Consider the following 22,989-nt stretch of genomic DNA (forward strand, 5'->3'; position numbering starts at 1 on the left):
TATGCTATACAAGTGTGATCTATGTAAAGTGAACCACCAATTCCCCATTGATCCACATGATTATCATTTACTTGGTTATACATGGAACAGTCAAGTTTACTTTGACACAGTTTTAACCTTGGGCCTCCATTCTACCATGATGGCATGTCAGTGTTCCACTCTTGCAGTTACTTAGATTCTCAACCAGCATGGCCTTAAAACATTTAATTATCTTGAAGGCTATATTGGTGCTTTCCCACCAACTTTGGCAACCTCTCAATTCCACAAGCTTAGAGAGTTGCTGTATCATCTCGGCTTGGAAGAATCTAGTGACAAATCCAGTCAAATCATCCAGCCCAACACACTGCAAACCCCATGAAGCCTTTAATCACAGCATACTGGGTGAACTCATACAGACATAGGAAGACTGGGCAAGTGATGCATATAAGGCTTATTTAGAATTTCGTGTTGAATCAAAGCTCACCTTTGCCCATCAGCTTTGTTTTGCTATTCTCTCTACTGCTCCATAGTTTCACAGTGAAAAGTTGCCTTTTTGGGGTGTTCCATATGGTGCAGAGTTATTGCTGGTTTTTTAACTTTTTGTTTGTACGCTTAATAAACTTCTCTGTGCCAAAAAGCAAATTGTGTCTCATTTGTGTCAGGCGGTGTAGCTGGGGAATTTATTTGTCCCTCTTTGGACAAGCACATATTCAAAGGGATTGATTGTACAACACACACCTCTGGCATCAGGCTCTAAGAATTTCATGTTTCATTTCACACCAGTTTTCACTTCAAGCACACACCAGAGATTTTGTATTGTACTATTTCATTTTTCTTCCCACCCACCCTCCAACTCTGGTTAATTTTGTATGATGTCATAAATGACAGAGAGGTTTATCAGGCATATCATGGGCTGTTTTTTACTTTTTGTTCATATTCTTAATAATCTTCTCTCTGTGCTGAAAAGCAAATTGTGTTTTATTTGTGTCAGGGGGCATAGTTAGGGAATTTGGAGTCCACGAATCTTTTGCTGACCATCCCTATGATGAGGTAGGATAACCACAGTGGCAAGATATCCACATTTCAATTGGTGGATATCACACAACTGGGAAGGAAAGCCTACTCATATTGTTTATTCTTCTGTGTAAGCTAAATTCAACTATCTAGTTGCTAAGGAATTATTTAAATAGAAAAGTATACCACCTTTGGTCAGGATGAATGGATCAAACTGAAAACCCTTTTTTAGGCATCCCAGCTTGCATATTTGAATGCTTGTGGCCCTACTAACAATTTACCACTTTTCCAACAGTTTTATCATATGCAAGTTATACTTTTATATACAATTTTCACCATCAAAGTTATAAAAATATAGTTAATTCAAAAAGGGCTCAAGTGCTCAGTTAATGGAAAGATATTTAAACATCTCAAGTTATCTTTAACAATACACAAATGCAACATAAAAGGAGCAATTCAAAGAAAACAACGAGTGGTTACATAAGAGCTACACTGTACCTGTGCCTAATGAAAATGAGGACATGTGTCCAAGTTCCTTTGGCCAATGGTAGGGCAAGCAGCAATAGGCTAGATCAAGTAGTGGATCACCCAGAGTAGAGAGCTCCCAGTCTAACACGGCATTCACACATAACTAAAAAGATGGTCAATAAAATTTATATTTGGTATCTGCAGGTTATTCAAATCTTCTTCTCTTTTTCAGTGTTTGACATTGAAGTGGTTTTATTAAGTCAAAACTAAAGTGAAGAGGACCACTCAACCCTATTTTTAACCTTACAAACAAGGACTAGCATATCAAGAATAGCACTGCAAGTTAGCTTAGATGAAGCAGTGGTGCACCCTAGATATACAACTAGTTTTTGCTGTGATGCAGAAACACTTGAAGAGTCTATAATGCATTCCATGTTATAGCACTTACATGTAGAAAAAAAATTAACCAAAACTTACTCCATGTACTTCAATAAATATAAAAGAATGCAAATTTACCCTTCTACCCTAGGAGTGGAATATTGTTGTGATTAAAATGCAATGACAGTACAAACCTTCCTAGGATCAAAGATCAAATTGTCCAGTCTGAAATCTCCATGAACTAGAACTAAATAAAACAAAACCAACATGACTAAAATAAAATACTTTATTTAGGCAATGGTAATTAAACTCGGTGGAGTGCAATTTGGTCTGAATTCACACACATAATTTGAAATCACAAGTATGATATCAGACAGAGATTGCAAAGACCAGAAAGACATCCAATTCAATAGTACAAACTTTAAGCACCAAAATACAGGATTTTAGGCTTTACAAATACATCAGTGTTCCAGTAAGGAGACTGTTACTAAAATGGTTTAACCAAACTGATTCAAACAGTTTAAGGTGGGACTTAACCTAAAATTTGACTACAAAATGCAATTTTTGTTTTTGGAGAAATCTGAAACTTCAGGCATAGAAGAAAGCCATGACATGAGTTTTTAAGACTAATTTGCTTTATTTTGTTGCCTACGATAAGTTTTCTGCAAGCTAGTAAAAAAATATTTTTGGTTACCATGGCAACGCAACGTAGCATCTTTCAGTCTTGCTCCAATTTGAAGCCCGAAAGTCCATCCAATTCCTAGAATTTCCTCAGTATTTTCAAGAGGAAGCTATATGACCCCTTACATGAAGTATAGCTAGTCGGAGGTGGCGTGGGATTGAAAGCTGGCGTGTTTTCAACTGTGGAGATACTGTGAGAGCGAGATTCGAGTTTTATATCAGCGAAGTTTTTGTCTAAAATGCCAGGAGGGAAGAAGAATACTGTATATAGAAGAAAGCGGAAAGGAAAGCCTTTTACTGGAGTGCAGAGATACGCAAGGAAAGCGAAGAAAATGCCGCGTGCGGATAGAGAAGTCACAAACTCAGCATCGAGTTCCTCGTGTGATGAGGCTCTGTCAGATGCCGAAAGTGCTTCCATCAGTGCTTCGAGACTCAAAATGAGACCAGAAGATTCACCAGATAGTTCATCAAAGATTTCTGATGTAAATGATTTTCAGGGAGAGGGATACAGACTTGTAGACCTCAAGAAATTATATGCCACGTTGTCTGAAGCACATGTGTGCGAGGAAGGTGAGAAAACATAAGTGAACATCTGTTTTACTTTTAACCTTTTCTTTACTGTTCATGTCTCGTAGCATATGCTAGTAACAGTGTGCAGTTTCCATTTTTTTCTCTAAGAATGTTTTTTTACTTCTCTTCAGTACTATCTTTATTGTTTTCATTTATTAAAAATTACAGTTGTAACTGTCTGTTGTGTGGTATGTGGTGAATAAATTTTGTGACTCATATACATGTATGAGAATGCACAAAATAACTTTAGTGTATACTGTTATTATGTTCTAGGGAGTTTAACTCTGAAGGAGAATTCTTCTGGGAGAAATGGGCTAATGGCAGACCTCTCTGTGGAGTGTAGCTCCTGCCTTGAAGCTTCTACTGTGTGCCATTTTCATAGTGGAGCTGCCAGCAGAGCAAGAATAATGCAGAGACTGGTAATTCCAGCAGGGGAGTACACTCAGAAGGCCTCAGAAGAAAAGGACAAGAGGCGGTTGAGAAAATCGGACCTTCAGACCTCTGCTAAAGAAAAGAAGCGCCGGCAAGGAGAGCAAATGAGGCGCACACGCAGAGAAGATGCCCTACGGGAGGCTGATGGTGATACCTATGAACCTGGAGGCTTCTAAGTGACTGAAAGAAACATTTGCTATGATATTGGATAGTTCATAGCCATGCAAATTTGTGCAGACAATCTTCGTTTTAGCTTTTTAACTTTAATCGCACTTTTCTCAAAATGTGCATTTTGCGCATTCTAGAAAACATATCTCATAGAGGATTTAACCAATTGACTTGAAATTTTCAATGTTTATTGCTTTCAAAGAGTGTCTGGGAATGAGCAAAGGGTTTTTCTGTAGCTTTACTTTGTCAAAAGTTACAAAGAAAATTGTGGTGGAAATTCACCCCAAAAATTTTGCTTTACTTTAACTGGAGGCTGGAACCAAAGTTTTTTATATTTTTTAAAACTCTATGCTCATCCCCATGATTAGCCTATATACTATATAGTTATAAAAAAAAATCAGAGCTAGCTGCATTCCATATCAAGATTTCTTTTCTAGAGTACATGTGGGTTGTGCACAGTATGGGGTAACAATATTTTGCTGGTATCAGGTTACAAATAAACTGTGTGCAGAAATAATTGAAAAAACTGAAATCTGTGATTCATTAGCTTTTCAGTGATATATGGTTTTATATGGTTTAACTAAAAACTGTGGATGTGACAAGTCATTGAAAAAAGGGGTCTTTTTTAGGTTAAGTCCCACCTTAACTGGTCCAACTAGATATAATAGTCCAACAGATAAAAAAAACCATTTAAGCAGAAAAAGTAACCCAACTCATCAAAATAACTTAACCAACTTAAAAAAGGAGGTTGGTGCAACAAGCTAGAATGGTGTGATAACCTAAAATAGTCCAATCTGTCCAATCAATCAAAAAGACTCAACTACTAAAAATTATTGCACCAGTTATGATGATACAACCAGATAAAATGGGCAAACTTGAAAAAATGGTACCACTAGTCAACATGATTCAACCAGTGGCAATAGGTGAACTGCAAAAAATGGTCTAGCAGGTAAAAAATGGTGTAACTAAGTAAAATCTTCAACAGGTTAAAATAGTCAGACCACATTTGGTATCTGGGCAACCAAGCTCAATTTATGTTTGCCGTACTTGAATAGCAATTCAAGTACCATTTCAAACCAACCTCAGAGCAAATGTGATCCCAAAATCAAGTACAAACCATACTCGATAGAATATGAGGCAAACCGAGCTCAACAAAAAACTGAGCTCGATAAGATCAGATGGAGTTTGTAGAACTCATCTTTTTAATTGAGTACGATATAGTTGGATTGAGCTCAAATAGAATCAACTGCATTTCGAGCTCGTTGATCCAAGGTTGGTTTGAAATGGTATTTGAATTGCTATTGGACCAAATGTGGTCCAAACAGTCTAACTAAATACATGCCTTTAAAACAATAAATGCCTTGAAAATTTGTGGAGATGTCATCAAAGTTTCATTTCAGTCAAGAATTCATCAAAAAGCTAGCAATTTCATCAAATTTCATCAACAGGTGTTTGCATTACTTTTGCACAATACTGTAAAATGGTCAAAGAGGTTGAACTAGTCTGACTCAGTACAATGTATGTTAGGAGATGCAGCATCTAAACTTTAAGAATTCCCAAACCTGTGTAATGCTTTGTAGAGGTGCCCCATTTTTGAATTTACATTGAAGTGTTTGACCAATACAGCTTACAGTTTTAAGAATAAAAACACACACACAAACTGCGACAATAAAACCCTTAGGCACTGGTCAGGGGATTAACATTAAAGTTAATAGGAACTAATGGAAGGAGCAGGTAGGGGAGTGACATTCCTGGTCCCACTGAAACTCAGAAAATGGCATCATATTCTGAGTAAAAATGGTCTAACTAAGAAATTGGTCCAACAAGTTCCAAGGTTCTAATTCATGAAATAGACTACTTGATGAAAAATTATCTCATCAGTTTGATTGTTCTAATCAGATAAAGTGGTCCAACAAGTTTAAAAGGCCTAACTGTTTGAAAGAGTCCAACTGATTAAAATGACCTAAATGGTTAAAACAGACTTTCCAGACAAACTGGTCAAACCAGCTAAACATCGGCTCACTAGTTAAAATGGCCCAACTGGTCAAGGGTCTAACTAAATAAATGGTCCATTCCAATTAAATGTTCTAATAATATAAACATGGCCCAACCACTAAGAATGGTTCAATTAAACAAAATTATTCAACTCATTAAAGTGGCCTATCCAGATGAAAGAGTCTAACTAGTTAAAAAGGATCAATCTATCTAAATTTCGTAACTACACAAATATGGTCCAACCACTAAGAATGGTCCAACCACCTAAAATGGTCAATGTACATAACTGAATCCAACAAGTGTTAATGGTCTAACTAAATGAAATACTTCAACTGATTGAAATGACTAGGCTGTTAAAATGGTCTAACTAGACAAAATTCCAACCAGATGACACAGTCAAAGAATATAAAATGGCCATAAAATGGCCATAAAATGGCCATAAAATGGCCCTTACTTTATTAACTGGTCCTACCCCAGGAAATGGTCAGACCAGACCTGTAGATAATATGGTCCAACTGGTCAAAGTGACCAAAACAGTAAGCTTTGGTCCACCATGTTCAACTACTGCAAATATAATAACGATCTAACCCAATGAATTAAACCAACTGGTTTAAAGGATACAACTACATCCATACATACATTGGGTGAATGGCTTCAAGTAAACAGCTTGTTTCTTAATACCACCAAGACTGAAGCCATGCTATTTGGAACTCATTCTTAACTGTCCAAACATAAAGACTTTGGTAATTGTGAAGAAGAGCTCCCCAAAAAACCTGTCGGCCGACTGTCGGCCAACAGTTGACCGACAGTCGGCCGACAGTCTACCCACAGGTTAAGAAAAAAGAAAAATTGTGTTAAAAACGAACAGTTAACGTGACATAGCAGGAACAGAACCAGGAGCTGACGGCGTTGCTAGAGGAACGCGAGAAAGAGGCTGAAGAGCTATCCAACCTTGTGCTGAACAAGGACGAGGTCGTTAAAAACCTCGAGAGGCGCCTCGTAGACGCAAAGAAGGTCATCACAGAACTCCGAGTGGAGGCACGACGCAGAGACCAACCCGCGCCACAAGAAGACCCACCCGCATCACAACAGCAACACCAGCAGACGGCAGACATACGTGTCAGCACCCACAGCCTGGCCAACATACACGAACGATATGACCAGGTTCTCCAGACGATGAAAGAGAACAGATGCAGCATGGCCTGTGCCTTCCGTCTTGCAGGCTGTCCTCGGAGCACACTACGAGACTTCGTGGCGATAGCAGAACTGAAAAAGGTGGCCTCGAGGGAACTGGACCTCGTCCTCTGCGACCAAGAAGTTCAATCGGTGCGAGATCTGGAGGTTGCCTGTTGCAAAAGACTTCGGCGCTACATCCCGGTCATGAGCAACATGAGGAGAGAGGGGTAGCTGTTGCCAATGAAGTTCGCGGCACGATTTTACGAGTGAAATATCTTGTATATTTCACCACGCACAAAACGGCTCCTTTAGGAGCCACCAAATCTTGAAAGTCAATTGTCAACGTATTAAACATGTTGGATGTTGTATCAAGCGAGGCACGATTCTACGAGTGAAATATCTTGTATATTTCACCACTCACAAAACGGCTCCTTTAGGAGCCACCAAATCTTGAAAGTCAATTGTCAACGTATTAAACATGTTGGATGTCGTTTTCAAGCGAAAACCGAGAGAAAACATTAAGGTTTGTGTTAACGTTTCACGGACAAGCTACCGACAAGCTACCGACAGGTTACCGACACATTACCAACAATCAGCCGACTGTCGGCTGACTGTCGGCCGACAGGTAGCCTATATTTCAGGCAAAACCTGTCGGCCGACAGTCTGCCAACAGTTGACCGACAGTCGGCCGACAGTCTACCCACAGGTTAAGAAAAAAGAAAAATTGTGTTAAAAACGAACAGTTAACGTGACATAGCAGGAACAGAACCAGGAGCTGACGGCGTTGCTAGAGGAACGCGAGAAAGAGGCTGAAGAGCTATCCAACCTTGTGCTGAACAAGGACGAGGTCGTTAAAAACCTCGAGAGGCGCCTCGTAGACGCAAAGAAGGTCATCACAGAACTCCGAGTGGAGGCACGACGCAGAGACCAACCCGCGCCACAAGAAGACCCACCCGCATCACAACAGCAACACCAGCAGACGGCAGACATACGTGTCAGCACCCACAGCCTGGCCAACATACACGAACGATATGACCAGGTTCTCCAGACGATGAAAGAGAACAGATGCAGCATGGCCTGTGCCTTCCGTCTTGCAGGCTGTCCTCGGAGCACACTACGAGACTTCGTGGCGATAGCAGAACTGAAAAAGGTGGCCTCGAGGGAACTGGACCTCGTCCTCTGCGACCAAGAAGTTCAATCGGTGCGAGATCTGGAGGTTGCCTGTTGCAAAAGACTTCGGCGCTACATCCCGGTCATGAGCAACATGAGGAGAGAGGGGTAGCTGTTGCCAATGAAGTTCGCGGCACGATTTTACGAGTGAAATATCTTGTATATTTCACCACGCACAAAACGGCTCCTTTAGGAGCCACCAAATCTTGAAAGTCAATTGTCAACGTATTAAACATGTTGGATGTTGTATCAAGCGAGGCACGATTCTACGAGTGAAATATCTTGTATATTTCACCACTCACAAAACGGCTCCTTTAGGAGCCACCAAATCTTGAAAGTCAATTGTCAACGTATTAAACATGTTGGATGTCGTTTTCAAGCGAAAACCGAGAGAAAACATTAAGGTTTGTGTTAACGTTTCACGGACAAGCTACCGACAAGCTACCGACAGGTTACCGACACATTACCAACAATCAGCCGACTGTCGGCTGACTGTCGGCCGACAGGTAGCCTATATTTCAGGCAAAACCTGTCGGCCGACAGTCGACCGACTGTCGGCGAACTGAACCACTGCCATTATCCCCAGCCTCTCCGCGGAACTGCAGAGCATGAAGTCCCAGGGTCATCCACCCCAACTGCTCCCGTTCAGGCAAGATTGCCGAAACTTGAAGTTCAGAAGTTTGGGGGCAACATTGGTGAGTGGCAGGAGTTTTGGGACTCCTTTGAGAGCGCAATTGACAAAAATTTGACTTTGGCCGACATCAACAAATTTTTGTAGTTGCGCGGCCTTCTGGTTGTGTCAGCACAGTCTGCAATAACTGGATTTGCCCTTACATTAGCAAATTATGAAGCAGTGACAGAGCTGCTAAAGAGATGTTATGGAGAAAGGGCAGCCATTCAAAGAATGTACATCAATGACCGAATGAACATAGAGCCCTGATGTTTGCCGACACAAAGAGCAGTTAGAGATAGATGTTCTTATAGGGGCGGATTATCTATGTCTTTCAGACAGGTAATTTCGTCAGGGGAGGTGTGGGTGAGCCGGTAGCCATAGAAACACAGTTAGGATGGGTTGTTTCTGCTCCTTTAGAGTCTAGTCAGTCAACAGAGAGAGTGAGCGGTCAGTGTATATCTTATAGGAAGAGACAGTATAGTTATGGGAAAATTAGAAGAGGACATTAAGGTTCTTTGGGACTTAGAAACATTAGGGATAGCAGAGAGTGACAGAGTGTATGAGGAATTTGTAGACAACATCATGTTTAACAGAAATCGGTATTCCATCAAGCAATAGAAGGAGGGGCATGACATCTTAGATAGTAATTACAAGTTGAGTTTGTCACGTATGAAAGGTCAGGTCAAAAAGCTTAGACAGGAGCCAGAGGTATTGAGAGTACAACTCAGTTATCAAAGTCATAAGAGTGAGACACTCAAATAAACATGCCATAAAATTTTCGTGGTAACAACCGAGTTAATGAACATATTTACCCATAAACAACCCTTAACAATCAAGAGTATAGTTCATTTCTCTGACTATTTTGATACAATGTCAGTGAATGATCACTGAGTGCACCCTTCACAAACAATATAGATTTTTGCTCTCCTGAGGTGGCAATCTTCCATAAGGTTGTGGCTGAAAATGTCAATAAGAAAGTGTTGACACACGAGCTGAACCACTTCAGCAAAAGCAGTGAAGATGGACAAGGCACTGATTACTTGAACATGACCCAATGGTTCCCATCTACTGACTAGGATTGCATAAGGGTTTGGCCCCCAAGAAAGTTGTGAATATCCTCTTCCATCTGCCTCAAGAACTTATTGCTCATGTTGTTCCTTCCACACATAAAGCACTTTAAAAAGGTTCTGGCTGACAACCTTGTTGCATGGAATCCATCTGGGATGAAACAGCAATTTTACCATGCTTCAACCAAGACGAAGCCTATTTGTAACACATCCCAATGAAATTATGATGATCGTGTGGCACAGGTCTACATAAACGTACGAGAGGCTTCTACAAGAATGAATCCTCCCTGATTTGTAGAGGATTTTCATTTATGTAACAGGTAGGACTATTTAAACTGATAATAACAAACAAAAGCTTTAACAAAGCCATGGCAAAGTCATTACAGCAAAGCCTCAGTTGGAAAGTTTCCTGTTATAACAAACAAACAGTCAAGGTTAGAAGTTGTTTATTACATGAATAAGAAAAACCTTTTTGAAGATAGAGAAAATCAATTCAAACCAAGTCCAACTGCTCAAGTGAAATAAGTAAACTACTATTTTCCTGCCAAAAATAGGAAACAAAATTATCAAAAAAACAAAACAAAAGAAAAAGTATTTACATATGAGTAAAAAATGTCCATCCTCCAAACCTCACCGCCAAAAAATTTTTTGGTATTTCAATGGCATTATTTTACAATGAGATTCACAATTTTTTTCCTTTGATATAAGGTTGTGTATATTTTATTTTTTCCTTGGTCCTCCCCAGCACAATCTTGTAAGAAGTTTAACACAGTAGCTTCACTGTTTTCCTGAAATTTTAGCTGCAGCAAATAGAATTGACTCTCTTTTGGAGTTAAGAGGCCTTAATCATTTTCTCTGGTTGAATTTCAGAGGAAGAGGACCATGTTTTTTTCTTCCCAATTTGTACAGCAATCGGCCTTAATGCCAGTATGAGAGTGGACTGCCCTGCTCTGCTCTTGCCAATAAACCACAATTAACCAATCAACCTCACTTTATCAGTAGCCATGATGTAATAAATCTGACCAGCAAAAAGGGGTTTTAATCCCTACAGCATATCATATCAGCACACAGGGTCTGGTTACTAGGTGCATTCAAATATCAAAAGCTTTATTCATTTTCATTTTCTCCTTTTCCAGATTCCAACAGAAAGATTCACAATTTCACCCTTCTGCAATATGTCTTGGATGATGATGAACACAAAGTTAAAGTTAAACCACATAGTTATTCTATGTTTTCCAAAGAGTATTACAGCACATTACATACCAAAATTGAGTGTTTAAAAAAGCTTGCTACATCTGACCCTCCAAAGACAGCATTTTTCAAGAGCATCAAAGAAAAGGGAACAATTTAAGACTTTAGGAATGCAGGTAGCCATGCTTGAAATGTACAACAGATTAAGAACATTAAAAAAAAAATGGAAGAGTAACGTGAGAATCCTGTACTTGAGCTAATAGACATGCTGAAACATGACACAAAGACAACGCCTTCATCTGTAAAGTAGAGACATCATCTGATTCTTGTATTGTCCTAACGACAGACCAGCAATTTAAGGACATGGAAAGATTTTGTACAAATGTTAGCCAGTTCAGTATTTTAGGAGTGGATCCCACTTTCAATTTTGGAAACTATTATGTGAATCTAACCTCATGCAGGCATCTCCTTCTCTGACCCACAGAAGACAAGAATCCAGTCCAGATTGGACCAACCCACATTCACAACAAAAAGGAACCATCCAGTTATTACAGGCTTTCATCTACCATGATAAAGCTAGATGGAAAAACCCAAAATGTGCTAGTGTATGGTACTGACAGAGAAAAGGCATTAAGTGAGGGTTTGGCAGACCTCTCCCTTATGCCCAGCATTTGCTCTGGGACCTGCATAAGAAAGACGATGTAATGTCAAAAATGAACAAACTTGGAATGTGGGGTAAACCATTAGAGATCATTCTAAGTGACATCTTCAGAAGAGAGATTGGTTGTAAGAGGGTTTCTGGTCTTACAGACTTGCAAATACATGCCCAGTTTGTGACCAATCTGAAAAAAAAATTAAGGAGTGGCTTTCTTTACACTCACTCTCAGAGTGCTTTGTTATTTACTTTTTTAAGTATAGGGTAGAAATTATGAGGCAAATGATGACATATGAATTGCAATCCATGTCTAGGCTGGTGTCCCAGGTGTATACGATCAGAACAGAAATTAATGCATGAACTTGGTTCAACAAGTAGAGAAACAATTCACAGGGAAAAGGAAGCTTTCCATTCCAGAGTTTATGAGGCTATTGCAAATGGTGGTGAAGAGACAGAGAACAGAGGAGGACCTAGCACTTATTGAGCTCAGAGTGCTGAAAATGGACAAAAACTACATGGAATAGGAATGAAGGAGTCTGTCTTTTACAGGAAGATAAGAGTGTAACAAGAAGCTGCACTCAAAACATTTCACAATCTCCCAGTAAAGACAGTTGAGGTATTTCCTATAGACCTAGAAAACACAGATGAAGCAGTCACAATGTCACCATTGAGTTTGCCTGTGCAAATGAGGCAATTGATGCTTCATCCTATGCAGTTGGTGAGAAACGTTCCATGCAACATGGAAAATACTATGTGTGCAGCATCACTTATATTGATTTTAAAGCTTAAGACATTTGTGCTCATACTTTAGTTTTGGTGGAAATGGATTGTTCATCAACTGAGTTCATTCATTGTTATAAGGCAACAAACTAAAGGCCTCCCAACATGGATGCCTTGAATCACATGGACCTCCCTCCTGGGCATGGGTCAAAAAAGACCAAGCCAACACAAAGAAGGAAAGGTGCTACAAACAAAAAAAAAGAAAATTGTGGAGAGTTATATTAACACCTCTCCAACTGACCCTTCAGCATTGAATATGGTGTTTACTCTCGTAAGATCCCCAGGAAACAGAGGCACAGAGAAGGAAGCAAAGAAGACAACAACAAAAAAAAGACACAGAAGGACCTCAGGCATGTACATATTGTAACAATCATTCATAGTTAATAAAGTGTGATTCTTTTATCTCTGGTTTTAGATCAGTGTAAGGTTACAAGTTTTTTGTGTGATTATGCTGCAAACTGTTTGATTTCTTAGCTAGATAGACTCTAATCACAGTAAAGTCCTACTATATGTTAGCTCTATCTAAGTTGTTGTATTTCACTGACTGGTGAGCTAATTTGGTTCAAAGAAATAACAAACTCTATCAAATAAAGCTGGTAGTGATATTGTGCACCAAGTTGAAAGAAAACAGAACTCCTAATCAGAAATGACCTGCAGGACATGAGGTTTATAAAGATATAGCATCTGGTGAGACTGTTGGCTCATTTCAAATCATACTTCCCATGCAGCCACCAACTAATCTTGGCTGTTAACTAAAATGCCATCTTCATTCATTTCTTTTACACAATCTGCAGAATAAAAAACCTAAGACATCAACATGCACAGTTCAAGAAGGTAGTTTCCTGTTGAGCCTTCTTAAAAGGTGTTACAGGTGTAAGGGTGTCCTTAAACTGAGGCATGGTGTAGACTTTTTTATTCACGACCCACCAAAAGACCTCCTCGTGATATCAAGCACAAGATGGGCCTACTGGCAGAATGGAGAGCAAAAGACTGGAGGATTAGGAAATGTATACTTTCATTGCAAGGTTGAGTGCATCCAAAAACTACAGCCCCAATTTAATCCCTTCTTGGTGATAATTCCAGCCACCTTTAAAAGTGAATTACTCAAAGCTCATAGAAATCATCTACAGAAAGAGCTGGGTCTCTAGAGTTCAGGAAAATTGCATGCTTAAGCCATAAAAGGCAAACCTGTTATTTGAAAAATTGTCAGTGCTGAAACTGTGCTGTTTTAACGATCATCAGAATGCAAGACATGACACCCAAGCATGTCTTTATTGTATCTAAAAGGGGAAAATGGTGTACCTGAGGAGAGAGGTTGCTTTGTACATACATATATGTATGTAATATACCTACATACAAATATGTATGTAATATACCTACATACATATATGTATGTAATATATCTACATACATATATGTATGTAATATACCTACATACATATATGTATGTAATGTAGGCAAGAAATATACAGAGGAGAATCACCTGTGTATATTACTTGCCTTTTAATATGTTATAGTGATCTTCACTCCTGTAACACTAGGTATGCAAATTACAACTTAGTATGCCCAAAGTTTAAACATAAATTAGATGGCAGTAAAACTTTCACTGTTACCACATGTCAACTATGGAACTGTTTTCCTATCACCTTATGACAAGACATCAGAAAAACGTTTTGAAAAGGCCTTAAGGCAGTTTTTTCTAAGAAACTAACAGTTTGAATCATATTATAGTTTAATAGGTTACTCTTTTATAGTTTCCTGACTCTGTCATTTAATCCTTGAGATCTACTTTATTTTGGATTTTACTATGGGACTTATAATTTTTTAACTGTTCTTCTATTTCTATAATAATATATTTATTCTTACTTATTGATTTCTATCTTTGTATTAGTATTAACATATGTATTGTATGAGGACCAAAAGTTTATTAGCCTTTTGGCTATTAAGTGCTAACCTCTTTAAATAAAGAGTTTACTTACTTACTTACCTACTGACTTAACTACTTACCTACAGAATGGAAAGCTCTTGCAGTGGTTTGGACTTGTGAAAACTTACATCTATATGCCTACAGGAGGCCCATCACAATTTACACCTCAAACCCTTGGTGCCCATCTACAGCAGCCCAAGCTCCCAGCCTCCAGCAAGAATTAAGAGGTGGGTGTTAAGACTTCAACCACATCAGATCACAGTCAAGTATTGAGGAGAGGTAGGGGAGAGGTAAACCCCCCAGAATACCTGTCACGACACCCAACAAAACATGCAGCCACAACAAGCCAAAAGAAGAAAGTGGTAGAGGAATGCATCAGCTACACCATAACTTCTTCAACCCCTAAAAACCTTGAAGACACAAGACATCAAGTCCACCACTCGGAGTGATCCAACCCTGCAGCCATAGCAGAGGCTATTCAAAAAGGCACCTGGCATTATGTAGTCAAAAGTCCCTGTGTCAACATCACAGAATTTCACCCCCTAGAAGGAGTGCTGGACAAGCTGACTGTGACTGGGTCTGGCAAGCTCACTCTACACTCTACATGGAACCCTCATAGTTATTCCAAAGATCATGTGGTAAACCTCACACACAAAGACCATCAAGGACTCATGAAAACAAAGTCACTGCTGTGCAAGAAAGTTTGGTTTCCAAACATTGGCAAATTGGTGGAGAATAAAGTCAAGTCATGTGACACATATTTGATTACTACTGCTGAGTGCAAGAGAGAACCCTAATGAATCTTACCACTCCAGCAGCGCTGTGGAAGAAAGTCAGTGTTGACTTTGCCGAGATCCGTAACAACAAGTACCTCCTATAAACTACTGATGGTACCCAGTGGTCAAAATAGTGAGATCAACCTCAGCAAAACAACCATGATACCAAGGCTGGACAATGTGTTCTCAGAATTTGGAGTTCCAAAGGACAACCACCCCCATTTCAATAGTAAAGGGTATGCATCATTATCACATAGTGGAGCATGACTGTGACATTATAGCAGTAACGGAGACATGGCTTCCTTGTGAAGATTTATTAGCTAATCAAATCATTGGTGATGTCTGTCCCGAAGGATACAAAATGTCTCATATACCTCGTGGCACTGGTCATCGTGGGGGTGGTATTGGCATCTTGTATAAAACATGTCTCGACATACCTGTTGCTGATAATTGCCAACTGACCACTGTGAAATATAATACTTTTTTAATAATACTTTTGAACATGTTGAATATCTCCTAAATATGAACTCTAAATGGATTAGGATTATTACCCTCTACCATCCTCCTCCATTTACTACCAATGGCCTTACAACAGCACAGTTCTTTTTTGAATTTGCAATGTTCTTGGAACACTTAATATCACTCTCTGGGCAAATCTCAATCGTAGGAGATGTCAATCTTCATTTGGATAATACCCCAAATAATCAAACAAGAGAAATTCTGGAACTACTGAATACCATGAATCTGAGTTAACTGGTGAATCAACTAACTCTTAGACTTGGTCATATTTTGGATTGCATAATAACTGAACAGAATGTGAATCTAGTAGATGATATCTGTGTGCACACTCCTTGGATATCTGACCATAGCCCTGTAGCTTTTAAACTCTCAGTACAAAAACCTGCATTATCCTATAAGACTGTAGTTACTTGAGACCGGAAGTCTTTAAACCTGGATCAACTCAATTATGATATTACAAGAGCTGACTGAAAGTGGTTTTCGGCAATCACAAACCACTAGAATCAATTTTTAAGAGGCCTTTGGATTGTGCCCCCTAGTGTTTGCAAGCCATGATCACTTGTCTACAGAAGTATGACCTGGAGATGATGTATCAGAGAGGAGACAAGACATTCTAACCAGACACCCTTTCAAGATTGTTTCTCCCAGCCAGTCAGCAAGACGAGTCAGAGTTTGAAACAATTTAACATGATCAAGTATCTTCTTGTATCGGAAGAAAGGCTCCAGCAGATTCAGAAAGACATTGAAGCAGATGAGTCTCTTCAAGTGTTTAAGGTTGTGATCTAGAAGGGCTGGCCAAAGCATAAGAGTATCTTCCCCTACTTCAACATGTGTGACGAGATGTCCATCCAGGACAGCCTCATTTTTAAGGGAGAGTGAGTTATGGTTCCCCATGCTTCTAGGAGCAAGCTGTTGAAACGAATTCCCAGCTCACACCTTGGGGTCAACAGCTGTCTAAACAGAGAGCATAAGTGTGTATTGGCCCAGGATGGCCATTGACATTAAGAGCCATGTGTGGACATGTGAGGTATGTCATGAACATGAACAAGGGCAAGCTAAGGAAACAATGATGTCTTTACAGTCACTTTCATATTCAGATCTTTATCTGTAGTTCGAATATATGACTTTCATATATTCACAGTCATTTATTCATCACTTCACGGGTTTATTTGGAACCAACATAATGACCAGCTTCCAGTTGGCTTGTTAGCTCAGTTGGTGGGACACAGAGGTCATAGGTTCAAATCCTGTACAGGCCTGAATTTTTTTTCAGTCCTTATTTTCACTACTGCTCAAGTACTGTTCATTACTGCGAAGATCACTTTCATATTCACATCAATTATTTTTGTTGACTTGATATCCTTTAGCATGCAATTAATAAATTTTCACACTTCTTCTTTTCAGTGTTTCATTGAGAATGATACCACTTGATACTACTGTCACTGATGCCTCAATTATTCTGCCGTGCCATTAATTATGCTGTGCCACAAAATGAGCATGTTGGTATCATTTTCCATTTGAATTGCTCTGAAGCCTGCTTTTTTCACAATTAAATTCTTTTATTTTCAAGTTCATTACCCATGTAAGTAAGAATTATTTTTTTAAACTAAATAAAGAAACAAGCTGAGAAATTGACAAGGTAAGGAAGTAAGAGTACAAACAAGATAAAAGCTTTGTTATTGAGTACTCTCCACTAATACATCAACCGATATATTGGTTGATATATTGGTTGACCGACAACTGACTGTCGACTGATATATCAGTCAACAGTCGATTAACTCTTGGCCAACTGTTGGTCGATATATCAATCGATATGTATGTTGGCCAATATAGCTTTTAGTTCACCGATACTTTGCTGATACGTCTAACTAGTTAAAATGGTCCAACCATTTAGAATGATCTAACAAGACAAAATGGTCCACCTAATTCTGTAGGACTGTGAAATGCAGGCTACCAAACTGGCAACTTTCAGCGGAAATTTATTTACCAAAAGTTATCTAACTCAACATGGCAACCAAAACAGTCATAGCTGGAGATTGGGTATGCATGGTCAAAACTTGTGAAAACAAACCAATTTTGACTTAAGATCCACAAGACACAATAAAACCCATACTCCCATGCTACAAAAATGTCTTTTTCCAAAATTGTATTTCATGATTTAGCTGCAATATCAAGTGAGGTCACATGCCCTAACAAACACAGAATAAAAGGTGCACGGATTGCTTTATGGCCAGAAGAGAGAGCCAATTCATGGTCAAATCATGCTAAAAACAGATGTAACAGATATAAGAGTCTGTTGTGAGCACTGTGGAATGAAACCTGACTTTTCAATACACAATTTAAACATGCAAATTAACTGACTGAGAATGATGTTACCTATGTTCTGCCTCCAAACAGGAATATTCTTCTCAAGCCAGGATAGCAGACTTTCCACAGAATCAATGTGACATGTTTCTGATGCTCTGTACTGTCTCCTCCAGGTTGATATCTGTATTATTATGCAATAGTTAAAAATTATTGGAATATCATAAGATCTACTGTAAGGGTCGTACATTGAAAAAATTTATGAAAATAACCTTTTTTTACAATGTCTAATATACATGTACTATAGAGATACCTATATTGTGTCGACATCCATAGGGCCCTCTAGCACCTGCTGACAACAGGGTGTCACTTTGATTCAAAAGTTTTTCTAAGCAGACCTTTCAATACGTTTTAAATGACTGTACAACCCTCTTTAGCCCGAATCAATGTGTGTTACTGGTTTGCTTGAATTCATAGCGAAATAACTAGGTCATGGTGACTGCAATATTGGGTGAGTATAAGGTGACTGCAATATTGGGTGAGTATAAGGTTGTGAAATATTTACTGTATTTTAAATGACAAGAATACTCATATGAAGTGCAAGGAATGTTGAGGTACATCCTGTTAATTATCTTTTTCTTGAGTTATTCACACCTTTAAATTTTGTAACCTACCAAAGAGGGGCTTTAGTTAATTCAATTTCCCTTTCTGGTTAAACTTTGTTGTGAGGTGGAAGAAATCCTTCCCCTTTATGCCATGTGAAGTCGTCTCTTAAAATTATAACTATGTTGACTTTCATTTAGGTATTGTTTCTCACATGTAGCCCTGTATTCAAAATTGATTGTTTATATCTATAAAAATATTACATATCCTTAGTAAAATGCTTATGCTTATCTATGAAGTGCAACTTTCCTGCCCCTTCACCAAACCAACCATTTTATTTTTCAATCAAGGTTATAGGATGATCTGGTTATTACTGACACCTAGTTCAAAAACCATAAACTGACTGTCAATGTAAGCATATACCAGTGCACTGTAAATATTTTATGATTGAGGGCAATTTTTCCAACTCAATGTATGACAACTTGGTTCTTCCTGTGCTTCTCTAATTGTAGATTGGAATTGAGTAGGTGCAAACTTGCTTGGAACATACTAATCTGAGTTATTTAACAGGCAAAAACTCTCATCCCTTAGGTATTAATCAGCGATATGTTCTTTCAAGTCTGACTTTTGACCTCTCTCAATTCCTGAAATTATATCTGGTTTTGTAATGGATGGAAAAAATATAATCAACTGCATATCATTTAATGTAAATTGTGGACTTGCAAAGTTGCTGCTGACAAGAGGAAAAGCACTGGCCCCTAAACTGACCCCTGAAGTAGACCCTGCTTAACAGACAGCATTCAGAAATTATGTTTTCAGGCCTAATTTGATAAATTATCTCCCCTCTCTGAAACAAGATTTACATCAGCCAACATAAGAAAGACTAAGCCACAAATAAATTTTCTCCAAAGCCTGGTTACTCAGTTAAATTAAAACCTTTGTGAAGGTCTACGAAGTTGAACTGCTTGCATTGTTTTTCTCCTTCTTATTATAAAACAAAGACAAAAGGACTTAAAGAAAAACTCAAAGTTGTTTGGCTTTGATGATAGAATTTCTTGAAGAAGAGAGTTAAATTCTAAAACAAGAGGAGTGCCAATAACCCATTTTGGCAATGTACTAGAGCAGTTGGCTAGATAACTCGGTTGGTAGAGCACTGTGTTGGTGTCCCAAAGGTGATGGGTTCAAATCTGTTAAAGGCCTTCATTTTTTATCATTACTGACTTTACTGACTTCTACCTGATTTTACTGATTTTTTTCAATGGCAAAGGGTTGCTTCAATCAATCATTTATTAATTTGTTTATTATATATTAATATTACCTTTACAAAGATTTTTTTCAATTTTGATAGAATTTTCATAACTCAACTTTATTCACATGAAGCAGGTAAGTTAGTGTTAACAACTGAGTTAAAAATGTAAATTGGCAACCGTAGAGAGTTAAAAAGCTGACGTTTCAAGTGTTAGCCCTTCTTCAGAGCCCTATCACTCTGATGAAGGGCTAACACTGGAAATGTCAGCTTTTTTACTCTTTACCTAATTAATGATTGTTTGTATACACAGAATTTTTCTTCTTGTGTCCAACTCAGTATCTCTCTTGTTCCTTGCACTCACAAGGGAGGTATAGAGTTGAACAGACAAATTCCTTACTTACAAGCGACACTGTGTTACTCTCTAGGCATCATTTTGTGCCCCACCCTAAGAGCTATGTTCATGACCACATGTGCCATCAATCCTCCTCAGTACTTGTTGCTGGAGATTTTTCTTTCCAATGCAATTGCTTTTTATGTTATTAGAGGAAAGTCCAAAATCTTAGCAGCATTTAATTACAAGGTTTGTTAATGTAGAGTTATTTAACTCCACAACAACATCATTTTTGTTGCCAATTTTTAAAGATATCAACAAGGAACCTATTTATTCATTGCTGTTGATACCATTCCCTTTGTAAACTACTTCTTTTTCTTATGAGCCAAAGGTTTGTTTGTTTATTCTATTGTCTCAGTATCTCCCAATCTCTATTGAATTAAGTTTGTTTTACTACATTTTCATTTACAAATGGGGCTTTTTGTCTTAATTCTATTAAGACTTGTGGTTTGCCTTTTTGCCTGTACCAGTATACCCTTCCCTGTCCTCGGACAGGGCAGACTAAGGTGCCTATTTTAACAGCTTATACCATGTTTTCATAAAAAGTCAACTCTCGTTGTCATCTAGACAGGCAGATAAGGCCTCTTGACAAGTCTACATTAATAAAGAATATGTCAGCCAAAATAGCAGTGTTGTTTAACTGATGCTTTCACTGAGCTATAACACCATAAAATGCAGCAGCTATTAGAATGATTTTAATTGGTTCATTACTGATTAAGTTAATTTAGACACATTATCAAGTGGTACCATTGACCTCAACCATTGGCCTCACAGGACCTACAACATTATCCTAGGGTGGACTCAGATTCAACCTCATTAAAGCCCTTACTAATTAACGCTTAAGTTCACATTAGTCTCCAATAACATAAATTTATTAGTTTATGATGTACTACTTGTCTTACATTGGTGCTACCAGTCACTTGAGAGAGGGTGAAGAGTTCTCGAAAGTATTCCCTGTTATCATCCAGGTAAAAAATTGAATGCAGCTAGATTGTCTGAGTTGAGGGCTTGCTGTTGGACTACAGAAAACTCTGATTTTTACCATAATCATTCAAAATATGAAAGAAAAACAAGCAAGAAGTTTACCAAGAAGTTTGTCTCTGAAGGAAGGGCCAATATGTTATAATACAGAGCCACTAAAGAAGTGAATGAATTCCAAATTACCTGTCTCCCTAAGAAGTTAGACTGATGGCCAAAATCAGAGAGTTCCAAACCCTTCCAATTGATGTTGTGTAGCCTTGCCAAAGTACTGATCATGCCATTGTAGATAGCTTTTCGATCATCTTCTGAATGATTTGGCAATGTGGGTTTACGAAATATGATACCCTGAAAAAAAGAGTTTATCAATCAGAAATCATTTTCAAAAATTCAAAGTGCCTTAAAATGTTCCGGCACATGGCCTTTATCAGATGGCAGACAATGAATAATGTAAGAATGAACACAAGTAATGAGGCTAGGAAGCATAGCATGGGAAAAATCAATGCCTTTGTGAACAAGAAAAATGATATTTTTAAAAGTACTTTACATGAAAAAATCTCTTGTTGGTGTTTTCTTAGACTTAACTTTCAGCAACTTTTAATAGTACTGAAAATAGCATTTGATATTGGGGCTGTGCAGTTGTTCTAACCAATATCTGGCAAAGCACCTGACTTTAGTCCCCTTTTTACTAACCCAGTCATTCTTAGTTTTTCAAGGTTTGTCGGACTCTTTTCAAGGTTTGTGTAGACTCTACTTTGGGTAATTTCTCAATGATTGAAAGGCCCTTTACAAAAGCATTTTCATTACCTACTTTGCCTCTATGAGACAAAGCTAAGACTTCATTGCATATTATTTCACTTCCATGCAAAAGACACTCAGTTACATCTATCATTTAACTCTCTTCTTGATGTCTGACTTTCAAGAGATAAAATTGAAGCCTTGTATTCATGATATTGATTGATGGATGCTACGTAATAGATCAAAGGATGAGCAAATGTAAAAATGCAATTGCAAAGAAGACAAAAAGAATTATCACATCTATTCATTTCTCACTAGGAGTTTTCTGGTTATATTATTGCACCAACAGCTACTACTACATGTATGTTTTTCTAATGCTACTGCTATTAAGGCCAAGGAACTTCAATCTTCATTATCTTTATAACCCTTCATGTCAAATGCTACTGATTGATCTAAACCTTTGAACTTTGATCTGTCATTAAATGAGTTTAGAGAGCCTGTTTGCTTTGATCCAATTTGACAGTTTATTGAATTCACTATTTAATGTACTGATTAGTCAATCTGAATCCATTCTCATTACATTCCCAGTAATAAACAATTAATTCCATTTAATGGAAAATTAAAGCACAACAAATTATAGTCTATACATCACTTACCTGTACATGTTCCATGATGTAGAACTCAGTTCCAATGACTGAAATATCTCCACAATAGAGGTAAGGATTTGGCACTGGGAAGGAGGCAGATTTTAATGCTGATAGTACTCTAAATTCTCTGTCAACCTGTAAGGATAAAAAGAAATCTTGAAGAAAAAAACTGACTATATAGTACTTTACTGCAACTTCACATTCAAATTTTATAATTTCAACTATGCTCTAAAGAAATTTAAGAAAACTCCTGTAACTCTTACAGATGTATTTGAAAGGAACTGTGGCATTGGTGACTTCAGACACATTTTCTGCCCTCAGGTAACTCAAGAACCACTAAGAGCCACTATGAAGCCTGACTACCAAAACAACTGCCTATTGATGTATTGTCATTGGACATACTTAACTCTGTAAAGATTGCAATGAGGTTTGCTTGTGCCAATGAACACTACAAAGTTCA

The 22,989-nt window shown here is 38.2% G+C and overlaps 2 protein-coding genes and 2 pseudogenes across 2 annotated transcripts in view; 3 read left to right on the plus strand and 1 right to left on the minus strand.

Annotated features, from left to right (window-relative positions):
- LOC131773880 (acyl-CoA dehydrogenase family member 11) overlaps positions 1-22,989 on the minus strand; it is a 52,014-nt gene that overhangs the window by 23,653 nt on the left and 5,372 nt on the right. Inside the window, 5 exon segments of the mRNA XM_059089846.2 lie at positions 1,492-1,624; positions 2,034-2,086; positions 17,996-18,107; positions 21,331-21,492; positions 22,539-22,664. Coding sequence (XP_058945829.2) covers positions 1,492-1,624; positions 2,034-2,086; positions 17,996-18,107; positions 21,331-21,492; positions 22,539-22,664 — 586 coding nt within the window.
- On the plus strand, positions 2,456-4,216 carry LOC131782357 (uncharacterized). Its single transcript, XM_059099091.2, has 2 exons — positions 2,456-3,090; positions 3,364-4,216. Exons 1-2 carry the CDS (start codon positions 2,760-2,762, stop codon positions 3,696-3,698), a joined length of 666 nt encoding a protein of 221 aa, XP_058955074.1. The 5' UTR covers positions 2,456-2,759; the 3' UTR covers positions 3,699-4,216.
- On the plus strand, positions 6,129-7,468 carry LOC136277795 (uncharacterized; annotated as a pseudogene).
- Positions 7,340-8,518, plus strand: LOC136277796 (uncharacterized; annotated as a pseudogene).

Source organism: Pocillopora verrucosa, chromosome 13, assembly GCF_036669915.1.
Source record: "Pocillopora verrucosa isolate sample1 chromosome 13, ASM3666991v2, whole genome shotgun sequence".
In the NCBI taxonomy this organism is placed as follows: Eukaryota; Metazoa; Cnidaria; class Anthozoa; order Scleractinia; family Pocilloporidae; genus Pocillopora; species Pocillopora verrucosa.